This window comes from Chenopodium album, chromosome 4 (assembly GCF_948465745.1).
Source record: "Chenopodium album chromosome 4, dcCheAlbu1.1, whole genome shotgun sequence".
NCBI lineage: Eukaryota > Viridiplantae > Streptophyta > Magnoliopsida > Caryophyllales > Amaranthaceae > Chenopodium > Chenopodium album.
In genome coordinates this window covers 63,463,484-63,481,285 of record NC_137837.1, presented here as the reverse complement: position 1 = coordinate 63,481,285, position 17,802 = coordinate 63,463,484, and the positions used below count along the sequence as shown (strand labels likewise).

At 31.0% G+C, this 17,802-nt stretch overlaps 1 protein-coding gene across 1 annotated transcript; it reads right to left on the bottom strand.

Moving 5' to 3' along the window:
• Positions 1-4,733: 4,733 nt before the first annotated feature.
• Positions 4,734-11,548, bottom strand: LOC145629187 (B-box zinc finger protein 22-like). The gene is made up of 3 exons (XM_081681727.1): positions 11,150-11,548; positions 8,545-9,057; positions 4,734-5,327 (listed from the first exon to the last, which is right to left on the bottom strand). Exons 1-3 carry the CDS (start codon positions 11,330-11,332, stop codon positions 5,091-5,093), a joined length of 933 nt encoding a protein of 310 aa, XP_081537853.1. The 5' UTR covers positions 11,333-11,548; the 3' UTR covers positions 4,734-5,090.
• Positions 11,549-17,802: the final 6,254 nt, after the last annotated feature.

Below are 17,802 nucleotides of genomic sequence, written 5' to 3'. Positions count from 1 at the left end.
AAAAAAAATGGTTTAAATTTAACTTTATAATTATTACTAGGTTATTCCGGTGCGATCCATAGTTAGAATTTAGGGCCTGTTTCGATTGACTGAACTCAGCTGAACTGAACTGAACTGAACTGAACTGAACTCAGCTGAACTGAACTGAACTGAACTGAACTGAATATTTTATAAGAGAAGGAAATTAGGAGCTGAACTGAACTGAACTGAACTGAACTGAACTGAATTGAGCTGAACGGAACTGAACTGAACTGAACTGAACTGAACTTAGCTGAACTGAACTGAACTGAACTGAATTTCAACGTAAGAGAACAGGCCCTTAATATTTCTTTAAATTATATCATGTTGCATAACATTGTATATTTGTATATAAACATTGGAGATTTGGAGCTAGCGTTTTTGTCCGTTTAATACACGAATTATTACTTAAGTTATTTTGTGTATAGGTACGCTTTTCAATAGTTGGAACTTATGATATACTGTAATAAAATACGAAGTATTTGTTTCATAACCATTGAGGTGTAACTTTTTTTTTTTTTTTTTTTTTTGAAATTCATTGAGGTGTAACTTAAAAGAAAAAAAAAAGAGTGATGATGAAACTGTGGAAGAAGATGAAGGAATTTAATTATATACGTGAATATTGTGGAATATGAAATAACATATTAGTTTAAGTTATATTTTAAGTTTAAGAGATTAAAAAACTACTTTTTATTATACTTCATAAGTTTATATAATGTGTACTAATTTGTTCAACTTTATTTTATTATGGAAATGAAACACTTCATTTTCTTACTTAATTAAATTTGCAAGTCGGACATAAAATCTTGCGTGGACCTGGTTCACAATAATATTATTGTGGATCTAAGGTTATACACATATAAGTGACATTATATTCAACATAGTGACCCCTAATTTTAATATAGTAACCTTTTTTTTTTTTTTTTTTTTTTTTGACAGCTATAGTAACCTTATTTTTAACATAGTAACCTTTTTTAAAATTTGTGTGACTTTGTTATTATGAACGTAAAGTATGACACTAGGTTGAATAGTGACTTGGTTTTAACATAGTGATCTTTATTATTCATATTAACCATTATATTAAAAATTTCATTAAAAAATTAACCTCTTATAGCTTTTATAATGTCTCACTAACTTTTATTTCAACATGAAAACCTTTGTTTTAATATAGTGACACTACTACAAAAACAGGCTTAGAGAACGGTTAAACTAAGCTTTATAAAACGCCTTAGGACCGTTCTTCTGCTAAACGATGTGTAAAGTTTATAGATCGGGTGAAATAGGCGTTTTATATGCACAATAATAGAGAACTGTCCTTAGGTACAACCGTTGTCTTTTCCCTTCTTAATTAAAATCTAAAAATGAGGAAGGGATAGACAACTGTTCTCCTATTTAACAGTTCTATATTCCTTCACTAAAGAGAACGGTTATGTAACCCAACAGTTCTGTATTATTTATGTTTTTTTTAAAAAAAAAAAATCTAAAATATCAACGCTTTCTATTTTGGTATATTAATGGTAACTAGTAAGCATCTTATATTTCCTATTACCAATAAAGATTAATATTCAATAAATAATTTCACCAAAAAAAATCCCATGAACATCTTTATCACCCAACTATCGAAACATCATAAAGTATATACTCATCCAAAAATCCTTCCATTAATTTACAAATATACTGTTTACAAAAAAATGAACTTATTTATAGACAAAAAAAAAATGGATTACATAAACAAAATATTCTTGAAGACCTTTCTTCTACTCGTCCTTATTATGAACCTGCAACAACAAACAAAAGTCAATTAGATCGGTAACTTAACAATGCCACAAGATTAAAAAGTGGGAAAAGATACAAAGGCAAATCACTAACATTGATATGCATACACGCTATAAGAACAAAAAAATCTTGAAATAATTAATTGAAATAAATCATGGAAAGTTATAAATGTAGACAAAAATCAAATGAACGAGAAAACTAGCATAAAAAAAGTATAAGATGTACTCATGTATCTGTACCAAAAAAAAAATAGCACTAGTCATGTTTAAACATTACGGAGTATTAATTAGTGGATTATATAATCATCATATCACAATATGTAATATATTAACACATTTCTCATACTTATTCTCCAAATGAAATCGAATATCATCATTCCCAGATATAAATAATCAAATAAATAAACGTATCAAATCGCAGATAATGTTTAACATCATCTCAAATAAAAATTATCATAAGTACATCATTATTCATATCAATTGAACATAAATTGATAAAAATGAAAAATAAAACCAACAAAAACTTAGATCTAGAAAACAAAAAATAACAAACCAGTGCCACATAGTTCGTTCACCTTCTGCCCATTCTAACCACAAATTTTTAATGTCGAAATCGCTGCTGTTAATTTGGTGAAGCGTGCTCTACATATGGATTGGATTATAACGATGATGATCTCGTAATATGGTTGTCGACATTTCTACTTATGTAAATTAATAGATATATTTTACCCACATTGACAATTATGGATAATTCATCTTAGAAATTTGAAGGTAGGAAGATGATAAGGTGAAGAAAAAGTAGAACATTAAATCAAAGTGTATGTTATATACTTGTATGACGGCTAGCTAGAGAAAGGATGAGAGAAGCTAGGGTTTATATTTATTAAAGAAGAAAATGAATTTAAAATTTGAAAAAAGGGTGTGAAACGTGTACTTCAATGGAAAAGAGCTGGATTTTCTAATATTTGCTTAAGAATATAGAACGGTTAGGTGAGCTAACTATTCTCTATTCTTAAATATCTTAATCCACTTTTAATTTTTTTAAATAGCTTAAAAAAATAAAGAGCGGTTAGGTGTGATAATTGTTCTATATTCCTTTTTTACAAAACGCCTACAAGAGAAAAGCGTTTTATTTAGTTTTACAAAACGCCTACCCTAGTTAACCGTTCTATAGGGCGCGTTTCTTATTCTTGTTTTTGTAGTAGTGTGAGCTTTTTTTTATTTTATAATAAACAATCATATTGTCTTTAATGTTAGTGGTCCACAATAAATTAGTGTGAACCAGGTTCATTTAAGAATTTGTAAGTTACGGAATGCATAAAGCTAAGATAAACTAAGAGAGGTGACATGTGACATATGAGTGATTTGTGATGACATGTGGCATATAAATGATATAAAAATAATTAATATTTTTTAAATAATAAGTATAGATAGATGGAACAAGGATCAAACAATTAAGAAAGAAAGAAGAATAATAAAATTCTAATTCAGGATTGGGAAATTGAAAATCAAACCCTAAAAAGATTGGAATCCTAGAAAAAATAACGAACCAAGAAATAAATTTGTAAGGAATTATAATTCAATTGCAAGAATAACAAGAGAAGAGAGGAAGTGAAATATTAATCTGTAATAGATGAAGGCGTGCGATGCACGGTTTGTTTGAATTTTTGTAAATAATTTTTTTACACGTATATTTATGTGCTAAAATTTGTTATATTTAGATAAAATTCCTAATATCAAAAGATAATATTTTATATTTAATTAATTTAAAGTGGGAAATCTCATTTGTCAATTTTGTTTACGCGTCATTTAAATTATTTAATTCTAAAAGAAATTAACAATCTCGTATTTAATTATCCTACTTGGTTCTCTAAAAACTTGGGGAAAAAAAAAATCCCTACTTGACTACCATTAAAATTTATTATCCTAGTTAGCTACCATTAAAATATATATATGATAGTGACCAAATGACAGTAATGGAAGAGAAAGGGGATCAAGAATAGGAAGAGAACATTTATTAATATGATGGTCAAAATTATTTTAGCTACTAACGATTAATAGGTTGCATAGTAGTGTGTAAAAGTATCTATTTGAAACAATTTTAAAGACAAATAAAAAAATAAAATAAAATAAAATAAAAAAGTAGCTTTCCTTTCAAAAAAATAAAAATTTTAAAATGATGTCATTAAAGTATTTAGGTGGCAAATTTTTTATGAGAAACCGACATGTGTACAAATTTAGGAGAAAAATGATGTCAACATATTTTGATTTAGTAATACTTAATTGTAAGATGGCTCTAGGTCGCGTCTCGTGCCAGACCCACGTGCTATAAGATTAGTTAGGCCCGACCCATGACACGGCCTACGAGCTTTTTTGTCATGCCGTGCCCGACCGAAGTTCTCAAAAAAGTTGGCCCGTGCTCAACCCAGGCTCATGTGCCACCGTGCCGGGCTTGCGTACCTTATCAAATTTGCATTGATTTTAGCATGCTTTGTCGTGTCACGGCTTGTCGTCCCGCACTTTATCATGCTTTTCCCAAATAAAGGTAGTCCAAGCGCGACCCACACACACAGTACTGAGCCGTGCTTTTTTCGTGCCCATGTCGTGTCATTTTTTTTCATGCTGGGCTTCGGGCTGGCCTGGTGCCATCTTTAATTAACAATGGTTTCACTATATATGCCAAAAAAGAATATATATACATATGCAAAGTATGTTATTGTATTTTATCCATGTTATTTTTATATTAATTTTTTAAAATATAATGTAATTAAATTATTGTACATGGCACGGGACTTAACCTAATTTCTCTCCTAAATTATAATTTGACATATCTAATATGTTTGATGCTTATAAGAAAGATTAATTCTAATCGTGCATCGTACAAGGATAACCTAATAGTAAATAAATTTGTAATACAAATTTGAACAGAATGACTTAAAGTGAAATTTGCTCGAAAAATAAAATAAAAAACATAAAGCGAAAAAATAAAATTGTTCTCACAATATTAACAGGTCTTTCCAGTCTTGTGGCGTATTTACTTTCCCCACTTCGAATACAGATTCTATATTTTTTTTCCCCCTTATGAATAAGTTATTATAAAGATACATCATATTGTGAAGTCCCAACCATCATCAGACATTTTTTGAAAAATTAACAAATCCCTAGCACATTTGAGTACACCACAAGAATATTACACTAAACTATGTTGATACCTAAACCACTAGGTCGACCTGCTAGATTTAAATAGTAATAAACCTAAATAGATTGGCTAGCACTGCATTTTTACCATCCCGGCGTTTACTGGAAGTAATTTGGCCCCTGTGGCCAGCATATATCGGGCACAAACACAGCATTGTCAACCATGTGCTGAGACGATTTAGGCCAATACAGTCCTGACGCAGTGGGTGGTGATGGCACCTGGGGCACTGTCCAAGAAACATCTGGAACCTGGCCCAACCGATCATCGCTATCCAAATCATCTTCTATGGACCTTAGAATTGAAGAGTCGGAGTCTCCAAGCTTGCCACTGTCAGCCTGTCAAAAAGAGAACAGATTATGCTGAATGCTGAATGCTGAAGGAAATGAAGAGTAAAAAGAGTTGCCAATTTGAGAGTAAAATTTAGACAGAACACAGATAAACCTCCAGCAATAGTCCAAGAATACCAAAACTAATGTATGCAAAAGTACGTGTAGAGCCTATATATATATATGTCAGAAGACCTAAGGCATGGTTTACCTACCAAGAAAGTTAAGATAACTTATCAGGTCCAATTCTTCAAAGTTGGAGGGCTTTCTTACAGATATCAGAGCAATTGTAAAATTTAAGAGATTTAGTTACTCATAATAATGTGTTAGGCTGTTAGCAATGTATCAGGTGCTGTGAATGTTATGATTTGTATCTTTATAATAAGGTTTCATATTTAGCTTATGGGTATATCACCTCACCCTCAAAAATTTCTTTTAATATGGCAGGTCCATGACTAGACAGCAATATTGGCTCAACAGATGTCCAGGGGCAATTACCCAAGGAAAAGGACATACTACATATCATCGCAGGCAGATAAGCTAACACAGCAAAAACTTTGAGTTCAGTGTTGGAGCATAGTAATTTCTTTATCTAGAAGCTGTGTAAAACTGAGGGAATTTTCCTAAAATAGCCTGCAGAATATTTCTTTAAAATGTAGTACTTGTTTGACCAGATTCTTTATACGCTTGATCATGGCCAAGAAGCTTGCTAAGTATAGTATGCTAACAAAGCCAGAATTTAAAGGAGGATTCCAGTTAAATACAACTTGCTCATTGAGGTTTGGATCAGCCGATTAGGAATCAAAGTACAACTTTTCTTCATTTACTGCAGGGTTGGTATGGGATCCTTTAATGGCCTAAGATAAAAGAGTTTCAGGGATGTTGATGAAGGGAGCTCAATATCATCCATTAAAGGAACTCAAACAAATGAATGAGATTAATGGTCTGTACAGCCAAGGACTGAAAACATTTAAGTTGTGCCGTAGCAAGGAAGATTCGAATTACTTAAGAGAAAGAGAACAAAAAAAACAACCATCAAAAGGATTGCACGTCCGATCTTAAACTCATTTTCTGGAATCATTAATCCTTCCCCCTCACTCGGTTTTCTGAAACTTTCTTTCACAATTTGGGATGTTGCTCGTTGGAACTCTTGGTAGGTGAAAAAGGGCAGACCAAGGAGTTCCAATAGTCGATAGTCTGACAATGAACCTTAGTTATAGGGACATGATTATTTTATGAGTATTGTTAATGTGTTAGTGGATGCTATTGAGTTAGTGGGCCATTCCACATTCTAGTTATGATGCTTATTTTTAGTAATGAAGTATGTTGTATGAGCTTATAAATGTGATTAATTGTTTGTCAAAAAAAAAAAAAAAGGTGATTATTTGAGAATGAATAGTAATGAAGTTATATTGTAGCAACTGTTCTTAACTTCATATTTAATTATTCATTCTCACTGGTTACTATCAAATAAATGATGAAAAAAAAAAAAAAAAAAAAAAAAAAAAAAAAAAAAAAAAGAGGAAACAATGACCTATCAAATAAATGAAGAGCAAAACCACCATGGAAAGTGAGGTCGGACAAAAAAAAACGAAGATGGATAAAGTGCATCAAGCATGGAGAGAAGTGCTTCAAAGATATGATGCTAAGTGATAATTTGCATCAACAAAACTTATCAAGTGGTCAGAAGTGAATGACAAATAAAAGAGAAGTGCTTCATAGTTTTACTAATTTAATGCAGTAGAGCGAGTTTAAAGTAATGTTCCTTAATTATAGGGACATGATAATTGCCTGCAATTTATGGTTACTGGTCTATTGTGCATTCTAGTTATGGTTCTATTTTTTAATATTGTGGTACGTAGTATATTTAAGGAAAATTTGTGAAGAAGGTCCTTTTAAGTAGACCTTTTTGTGACAAAGGCCCTTTTATAAAAATAACAAAGTCAATGCCGAAAAATGGTCAAAGGACCCTCCTCACAACCTAAACATGATATAAGGACCTTTTGTGCCACCTTTTTTATAAAAGGGCCTTTGTCACAAAAAGGTCTACTTAAAAGGACCTTCCTCACAAATTTTACTATATTTTATGAGCATATAAAAGGAATTGATGTGGTATGTGATTGTTTGGAGATGAATAGTAAATAAGATTATTATGTTGCAAATGTTCTTCTGTTCTTACTTCATTACTCATTCTCTGACATAAAGACCACTTCAGCATATAATCAAACAATGACCCCAATCAAAGCCTTCTTTTGGAGTATTGAACAATTGCAACAAATTAGAAAACCTAAATTGAAATTAATCCCGATAATGTAAAATCCCTAACATGATTTGTCAAAAATCCAAAAAAAAAATAAATAAATAAAAAAAAAAAAAACATGATATATTAGTTAGTAATTACAACTTCAAGAAAGGGAGAACTTACCTATAGTGAGCCCAACAATCAATTTGTTGCCTAGATCTTAAATTATGATGGATTTTGAGCAAGATTAATAAAGCAACAGTGTGGGGGTTTTAAATAGAAAGGAATTTGAAAAATGAAAAGGAAAATAATTAAAAGCAGGGGAGATGTTGGCCACATTGACGGCAGTTTGTAACAGAGACACAATAAAAACTTTATATTAGGTAGCTGCTTTTGTAAATTGACAATAGGCAGTTGTCATAAGAGAACGAGGCAAAAACTTTGAAGAGATTTCCAAGGGATCTTGCAAAGGAGGGGCTCTTACAAAGCATCTCTCTTCCTGGGGTTTGTGAGATCTACCATCGAATAGTCTTTTCTATTAAGAAGTTGAAGAGATATAGTAAAGAACAGAAGGCACACTAAACCTTAAGCGTTGACGTGACACCGTTAGCAAATAAGAAAGAAATTTTAGCACATTGTCTAGTCATTAGTTTTTCATCGATTCAATCACTACCGCAAGCTAAGGGCATCCTTATGGCAACCCAAGTAATGCCGGAACGTCAAATACTCACTCAGAATGATGAAAACTAGGCTTGTGGATAATAATCCAACATGATGCCAACTGCCAAGCCTCAACAAACCCAGGAAACCCAACCTTGTAATAATTATCATCACTATTTTCCCACCCACGCTCTCCCCAAATAAAGACAACCTTTAGTCCATCTGATCAATGGATACCCTGCATTGTATCTTCTTCGGGGGCTCTTGCAGAGGCCAAAACATGAGGTTAAGCATGATATTTGATAAAAGTAACTATAAGCATACCTTTGATGATCCATTGTCGGGGAAACCATAATTTAATTGGAAGTCATTCAGTCCAAGAAACTCATCCATGGGCCACTGAGGCAGGGTTCCTGCAGCAGAACCACCAGCTACAGTCATTCTAGATTGAGTTATGTCCTCAAGAGCACCACTTTGCACAGGTTGAATTTTGGGAAATTCACTGGCCACCAGCTTTGTCATGCTCCTCTTAGATGGCATAACTGCCTCAATTCCTCTTTGAACAGGGTCAGCTTTGGCATATTCATTGGTGGTTGATGCAGGAGCACTCCTCTTTAGTGTAGCACGATTTTCACCATCTGAGACTTTCTCTCCAGAATGACTTTTCCCTACAGAAGAAGAAGAACCAGGTTCCGTGGGCTCAAGTCCCACTTTTACTCCAGTTAACAGAAATCTTTGATGGGTTGAGACAAAGGCATTTGCAGTGTGGATGGAAATATCACACTTCCTGCAAAGTAAAGCTCGGTCTTCAAGGCAAAAGAAGTAGCCAACTGTTTCCTGCAATACATTCCATGTCGCATCATAACAAATAAAGTAAGTATAGAGGGGAAATGCAGTAAACAAAGAAACAGCAAAAATAGTATACAAATGCCAAGGCCATATGACCTAAAACTGATGCAACCAAATATTTGCAAATCACATTTACCAAGGTTGGACTCCCTTAAGGTACACATCATGACATCAACAATATCTTACTTCATAGACCCATATATCCTTTTCATACACTGATACATCTCTTGATATACTAATCACATCATCCCTACGTCATGTCATAGATTGCCTTCCTTCTCAAAATCGGAAAATCCCCATAAACATCAGAGCAGATTTGAGAATTACAGTGCTGATTATCAATACCAAATTGATGTTGCTACTTTATATTAACTAGCTTTTTAGCCCGTTCAATGCACGGGTTATTACTTGGGTTAATTATTTTTACATATAGGTATGCTTTTATACGAAGTATTGTTTCATTTCTAAAACTTAAAAGAAAAAAAGAGTGAGGGTAGAGCTCTGAAAGAAGATGAAGGAGTTTAGTTAAATGTGAGTGTGTATGAAGATTGTGGGATATGAAATGACATATTAGTTTAAATTATATTTAAAGTATATGACATGAAAACACAATTTTTATTATAATGCATATGTTTATGTAATGTGTACTAATTAATTGAACTTTATTTTATTATGATGGAAATGAAACACTTTATTTTTTTTCCTTGAATTTGCAAGTTGGAGAATGCAAAAAGACTTAAACATAAATATTAATACATTATTAAGGGTGACATGTGGCATATGGGGTAATGAGTGACTCGTGAATTTGTGATGCCATATGTCATATGAAAAATTTGTGGTTTGTGTTTTTAAATAGTGAAGTATAGATAGATAGATATTGGAAGTAAATAAGAAAGATTTGACATCCAGAACTTGATCTGTTTTTTTAACAACAATATGATAATTCTTCTTTATATCTGATCCCTACCTTTCAAAGCAATATACTTCAGCCTAAAACAAAACAATATTTCACAAATTTGAATGGTTTGAGTAAACATGGGGCTGCAATATTACTAGTGCTATTAGGACATTTTGTCATCAACTACCTCACATATTGCACAATTCGAAAACAATATACGCCACATTTCTATTTTGGAATGTCTGGAAATAGCAGTCAACTTTCTAAATTTAAACAGGAAAACTAATTTGTCCATATTACCCTCAATAAAAATAAAAAAATTAAAAAAAAAAAAAAACCAAACCCATACAAACTACATTGTGGGCTTGTGACACAAAAAAGATGTAAGTTTTTAAATTGATAAGGATAATTATCGTATACCAATCCAATTATATTAACGCCCTTTAATCACCTATTGCCCTATTACTTAGGGACGGAGTGAATGATAATTTTGTTATAGTAACACCATCTATATGGTAATAACATAACAAACGAATGTGATTTTGAATAAATTTACCAAATGACTCAAATTATTTAGGGTCAAACTAGGTCATTTGTACCTTAACACATGATCCAAAAATGATTAATTTAATCATACTTCCTTTGTCACTATTTGTTTATCTTGACAACATGGCGCGATTACAAAACCAAACCTTTGACAATTAATCCTCGCCTAAATATTAATCCGTAGATATAATACGAAGTACTAATAAATACTCCGTACTCCGTAAAAAAACATGTGGGATCTCAAAAAACTCGTCTCAATTCCTTTTTTTTTTTTTTTTTTTTTTTTTTTGTTTTTTTTTTTTTTTTTTTGAAAGAACTCGTCTCAATTCTTATTTTCTAAACATAGACTTTACACTAATTTTTCCTAATTAAATATATTTACATTTGAAATAAGCGTTGGAAACTACAAAAAAATATCAGGAAAAACATAGAGAATAAATTATCCTGATTTACAGCACTTCCTGTATTTTCAACTATTTTTCTACTACACCCAATTCAAAATTAGGGGAAAATATTCATCAAAAAAATTTAGGTCGCAGAAATCAAAGAATTGGAATCAATAATCAAATCAAACCATCAAAAATAAAAAGAACAACAACAAAAATCAATCAGAGATTCAGAGGAACAAAAAAAAACCTGGCAAATATCGCAATTGGGCATGTGAGAAGAAGAGTTGGACAAAGAAACACGCTGATGTTTACTAGCAAGCTTATTAGCAGCATGAACCTTCTCATCGCAATCATGGCACAAGGCGGCTTCATCGGCGCAGCAAAGTACGGTCGCCTCGGCCGTCTCACAGACATTACATTGAATTTTCATGGTTGATTATACAAATTAATGCAAAACCCTAGGAGAGAGAAAATGAAATGGTGGAGTTACAGAGAGATTCTGGAAACCAGAAAAATGTGTGATGAACAAGTTTTGTTATTTTTTTTTTTTTTTTTTTTTTTTTTTTGTTGGTTGGGTTCAGTGAATGCACCGAAACTTGGAGAAATGGAATGGGAAGGAAAGGATGTTTTGATTAATTAAAAAATTCTAAAGAGGAAAGATATTTTGGTGGTAAATTTAAGGACAGTATTTAAATTCAATTCAGTTACTTCTTTTGTCCATCCATTCTTTGACTTTACACTTCCTAATTAAACTACAGTATTTTTATTTTTATTTAATTTTTAAGAAATTAAACTAGTACTTTTCACTTCCTCTGTTTTTTTTTAAACAAAAATTTAATTAAATATTTTAATTTTTTTTTTTTTTTTTGACAAAGGATACAAACATATTTTAATTTGATTCTTACCCTATTCACATATTAATTACGAGTATCATTTTAAATTTTGTTTATTTTACAGTAAGTCATTTTTTTTTTTGGCTATATGCATAAGATTAAACACAATCATGTATGAAGGAGCGAAACTAGGGGCTGAGGTGGGCCTTGGCCTCCCCTGGATTTTGGTTCACCCTTTGGGCTAATCCAGGCTCGGGATCGATTTTGGGTGGTTAGGTTTTAGTCTCCTCCCAATTGTTATTGCGGGGGATCACAGGTTCTCCTACCAAGTGCAGTCTCAATCACCACTGCATCAACAACCAATTGGTGTATTATAACTTAAGGCCTATTCACTTCATCTTAGTTTCAGTTCAGATCATTCAGTACAGTTTCAATCAATTCACTTTAGCTCCTAATTTCCTTTTCTAATAAAATATTCAGTTCAGTTTCAATCATTTCAGTTTAGTAAATGTGAACAGATCCTTAGGCCCCGTTCTTTAGAGCTGCTCTGCTCTGCTCTGCTTTGCTCAAATCAAATCTACTCTGCTCAAAAGAAATCTGCTCAGCTCTGCTCTATTTTCAAATAATAATTCATAATAACAACAATAATAATTAATATTCAATAATAATAATTAATATTGTATTGATGATAATAATTTATTATTTTGAATAATTATAATAATTACTAATATTAAAAATAATTTTAATAATTACTAATATTAATAATAATTAATATCTATTAATCATAATAATAATTATCAATAATAATATTTAATAATTCAACTATTAAGAATTAATATTTAATAATATTATTGATAATAATTTCTATAATTATAACAATTCTTTCAAAAAAATAAATAATAATAATATTAACAATTAATAACAATTTCTTTTATAAACATTTGATATTAGAATCACAATTTGTATAAACATTTTCTGTGGGTATTGATTGTTAGTTCATTTAGTTGAATTATTTTTCAAATCTTTCTAAACATTTTAAGATTTAAAAAAAAAAAAAAAAAAAAAAAAAAAAAAAAAAAGAGGTTGTTTTCAAGTAGTACTTTGTATATTATTATTATTAGGGTAAAAAAATATATGATTAAGATAAATTCATAAGAAAAATCATTATTACTCATTAAATCATTTTATTTTAAAATTTTTGTGAAATAAATATAAGTAAACCGTTGTCTTTTATCTTTCTACTATTACACATATTTTAAATATGGTACACATATATTTATGTTTTCACTCACTTAAATCGTTTATGCACTTAACAACAACAACAACAACAACAACAACAACAATAATAATAATAATAATAATAATAACATTAACAATAGTATTAATAATAATGTTGAAATCTGCTCTGCTCTACTCTGCTTGGCTCGGCTCTGCTTTGTGGTGCTATCCTGAAATCTGCTCTGCTCTGCTGACCCCTGCTCTGCCCAGAAGCTCAAAAGAACAGGACCTTAGTTGATTTTGGGTAAAATTTGAGTTCCTTAAATCTCAAGTTCGAATCTTCCGTTGACACTTTTTTTTTAACATCTCGATATACTCTGTATTATTTCATGCACAAAATATAACTACATAGTTTCCCCCCCCCCCACCTAATAAAAATTTTATAGCTCCGCTAGTTTTTTAATATCAATTTTATATAATTTATACTACGTACTTTTTTTAATTAAATACTTACATTTTTGTTAAAGATATAGATTGGAAAGGGTGTGGGTCAAACTAAAACATTTAAAAAACACAGAGGATGTATAGTACTTGCAACATTATTGCATCATCCATACACTCTGTTATTAAGTCATATCGTGATATATACAAAAGAAAAAATATAATCAAGCAACGTACTCGATTCATCTAATTTGTACTAATTAAAGATTGAACTTAGGTAGCCTATAATCAAAACTTATTATAACTAGGGATTGATATGTAAAACAAAATATAATCAAGTATGATCTTATTAGACATTTAGACTCATCTTAATGTTTAGTTTTATAATACCAACTTGAAAGATTTTTACTCAATTAATTTAAGACATTAATAGCTAAAGATTAATATTTTTGGGCCTCAACGATCAGTTTAAACTTTTGGTTGAATTAAATCCTTCAACAAATATAAATATATAGAAGCAAAACTGTTGCAAGTAAAGTGTAATGAAAGAAATACGCTTATATAAATAATATGAAAGGTCAAACAGTTAGATATTGTAAAACCTATGAAATACTCTCTTCTATAAATTTTATCTATATTATATCATTACTAATATATAAAGTCGGTCTTGCAGGCAACGAGCATTATTGACACTTGACATTCTAATTTTTCGCCAAGTATAGAGTCACGTAGGCGATAATTCCGATAAATTAGTATTATTACGACACGTAAGATACTAAATAAGCGAAATTTGGATATATTTTTGTAAGATAAAAATGTTGCATAATGTTTTATTATTATATATTTCATTAAACTTTAGCTTCAACCACTACTCCAATAACACATCTTATACTTAAAATGTTTTGTTAAAAGACTTAATTATAATCACAAATATTGAAGATTTAATGTTTAATTTTATACATAAATATTCAACAATAATCTATAATAACAATCTATAATTGTTATTACTATGTATAAAAGCTCATTTTTAATATATATAATGATCCGGGACATCATTTAGGCCAAAAACTTTTTTATAATTAAAAGAAGTATATTTAAATTAGTATGAGATGGGGATGGGTTTAGAGAAAGGGATATTATTAAATAGGAGTGTTAAAATTAAAGAATGAATGAAAGTGGTGGAAAATAGAGGGGAAAGAAGAAACACGTGGTGGTTAAGTGATTGGTGTTAGTGGACAAGGCCAAGAACCTTGAGATTTTCTTTCAATTTCAATAGTCAAATTGGGGCTCATATTTGAGGAAGAAAGAGAGACAACAGAAAAAGATCTACGATACTTTCATGTTTTGAAAGCGCCTACACTCTTGTACTACAAAGACAGCTTGTCAGCTTGTATAACTGGCTTTATAAGTTTATATTGTGCATCCTGATTTTGTAGGCCTCTTTGCCAACCTATCTTGGACCATATGGAATGAGATCGGACTAAGACTGATATTTTACCTGTAAAATTTAGAGACGGGATGGATTGCGTTAGTATGGGAATCTGACTGAACCTATAAATCGGTCAAAATCCTAACTTGGACGAGATTAACTTTTTCTACATATTTGTAATTTTTTTGGCAAAATTGGGCCTCAATAGCATCAACTATAGATTTGGTGCAATGAATAGCACAGCCTTAACCGGGTGCAATCTACATCACAAACTATTAAGTTTGGTGCAGAAAATGTGTTAAATGACATCGAAAAGAGTTTTTTTCCCCCTTTTTTTTATTTTTATTTTTATTTATTTTAATTTTTCCTAAATTATTTAGTTATTTTATGATACCTAGCACGTACCCCTAATTACTTTTCTTTAACATATTTTGTAATTCATGATGAATTGCAATCAAATAGATTATGTTTGGCAAAATAAGTTTTCTAGTGTCTTAAATTGAAATTTCATGACACAAATTATGCAAATTCATTCAGAAAACACATCATATCAACAAATCATCATAATACCAAAGAATATCCTAATTTCATAAAATTATGAAAAAAAAAAAAAGAAGAGTAACCCAATGCATGTATTCAATACAAATGTAGAAATTGAGTTTCATAAATCCATAATTTACCAAATTACAATTTAAAGAATGACTTGTACTGTGCCAAGTGATTGCCTAGGATTTTAGGATTGATCTTAGGGCCTGTTCACATTTACTTAATTTCAGTTCAGTTCAGTTCAACTTCAATCAGTTCAGTTCAGTTCAACTTCAATCAGCTCAGTTCAGTTCAGTTCAGCTCCAATCAGTTCAGTTCAGTTCAGTTCAGCTCCTAATTTCCCTCTCTCATAAAATATTCATTTCAGCTTAGTTCAGTTCAGTTTAGTTCAATTCAGCTCCAATCAGTTTAGTTCAGTTCAGTTTTGCGTCAATCAGTTCAGTTCAGTAAATGTGAACAGGCCCTTAGTCTTTTCCTCTTTTACGTCGGTGTAATTCAAGTAGAAGTATTAATTTTTACTACTTGGGGGCAATAAGTGAATTATAATTAAAAGGCATGTAGAATTTCCTGTCTTTGATAATATCTATGACTTTTTCTGCACCAAACTTAATAGATTGTGATATAGAGTGCACTCAATTAAGGTTGTGCTATTATCAGCACCCAACCTATAGTTGGTGCTATTAAGACCAATTGCCATTTTTTTAATACTTCATTTGTTTCATAATGATTGACACACTTTGACTTTTTTTTTTACTATTCATAATATAGTTCGTATTGAGGCTTTGTTTTCTTCGTCTAATCCAAACAATAATACAATATTCTATAAAAATAATTTAAGTTTAATAAAAATAAATTTAGTTTAGCAAAAAAAAAAATAGTTTTAGTTTAGTAAAATAAGTTTGCATTAATCTATTATTATTATATAAAGAGAAATGATATTTTGGTTGATAAATTTTGATTTTCCTAAAATACCCTTTAACATTTTAACCCATTATAAGTGCAATTTAAAAAAAAAAAAAAAAAAAAAAAAAAAAACCTATCCTATCATGATTCATAGCTACCCCTCATTTTTTAATTAAAAAAAAAAAAAAAAAAAAAAAAAAAACGTTTTACAAAAAATCCATCTAAAAAAATAGAGAATTGATTTTGATGCACACGCAAGAATTTTCGGTCTCTTAGCTTGTAAATGTAATCACTAAGTTTATAGAACATGTATCATAGAGAATTAGTATCATGTCTACCTCGTGTTTGTATCATATCATGCTTTTTTTTTTTTTTTAAGGCCATATCATGTCAGGGCCTGTCTTGACTTAATACCATTTGAATGCTTTGATTGTTTCGGCTCATATACGACTATACGAGTATCCTTCTCATCTTCTTCACTATATTGGTTAGACAAACATTCATAATCAGCATTAAAGAGAAAGGAAGATAGTGAGCTCCTCCAAGGCCTTGAACATCAATATCTTTTTCATTTTTGTAAAATTTTATTTTACTTCCTAAAAATGCTAATGGTGAGGTTTAAATAAATAAAGTAAAATTATTAACACCATTAGAGAATTTTTTTTAACTTCCCCTAAACATTACTACTCTATAATCCTCTTTGACTAGAAGTGATTGAGGTTGAGCACATAGACAACTATCCACTGCATTACAGTTTGTACTCGTATACACTTTTCTTCTGACATTATCAGTTACTAGAGTGTACCTGTGCAAAATGCACGGGATATACAAGAAAAAATATTTTTAAAATACGGAAAGTTGATTTTGATGTTGTAACTTAGACTTGAGCTGCAATGGTCGGTTTTGAACTGGTCGGCTCTGTTGAACCCTACTTAGCTCTGCTCTACTGAGTATTAATAATCTGCTGACACTTGTTCTACCCTGCTGACATTGCTCTGCTGAAATATGATATTCTCTGCTTTGCATGGAAGCTAAAAAAACAGGGTCTTACTCTTTTATGTCGGTGGCCACGCAATGTAGCCAGCTATTATGAGGTTTACTTTGTCAAAGTTATAAGGTTACCCGTTCAGTGTTATAAATGAAGGAGTTGTGTCTTCGATAAGTGCAATTACTAGATATATCAAGGATCACTATTATGGAGATAATAAGTTCGTTCTCTTGGGGCGTCATCATCTGTTGCTAGACTATGAGAGATGATCTTTGGGCTAGTCAAATGGTCAAAGCCCGCTAGAATGGATCCTATGAGGTCACACACAAGGGTATTGGGTTAAGCAAGTTAGAGGCCCATTAATGGGCCTCATGAGCAATTAACTGATCATGAAATGGATTGGGCTAGCATAGTTAGATTAGAATAGGTTTTGGGCTTTTGACACGAGCTCTTATTTAGAGATGAGATCTATAAATAAGATCCATGCCTAGGGTTGCAAGCAAACAGTCATAATTCACACACAGTGTATTTTGACATCAAGG

Bases quoted from the DNA above. Each gene is read 5' to 3' on its own strand.
- LOC145629187 (XM_081681727.1), bottom strand. From the start codon at position 11,332: ATGAAAATTCAATGTAATGTCTGTGAGACGGCCGAGGCGACCGTACTT. The intron at 9,058-11,149 runs GTTTTTTTTTGT...AATGTATTGCAG, and splicing joins CCAATTGCGATATTTGCCAG to GAAACAGTTGGCTACTTCTT. The intron at 5,328-8,544 runs GTATGCTTATAG...TCTTTTTGACAG, and splicing joins CCGACAATGGATCATCAAAG to GCTGACAGTGGCAAGCTTGG.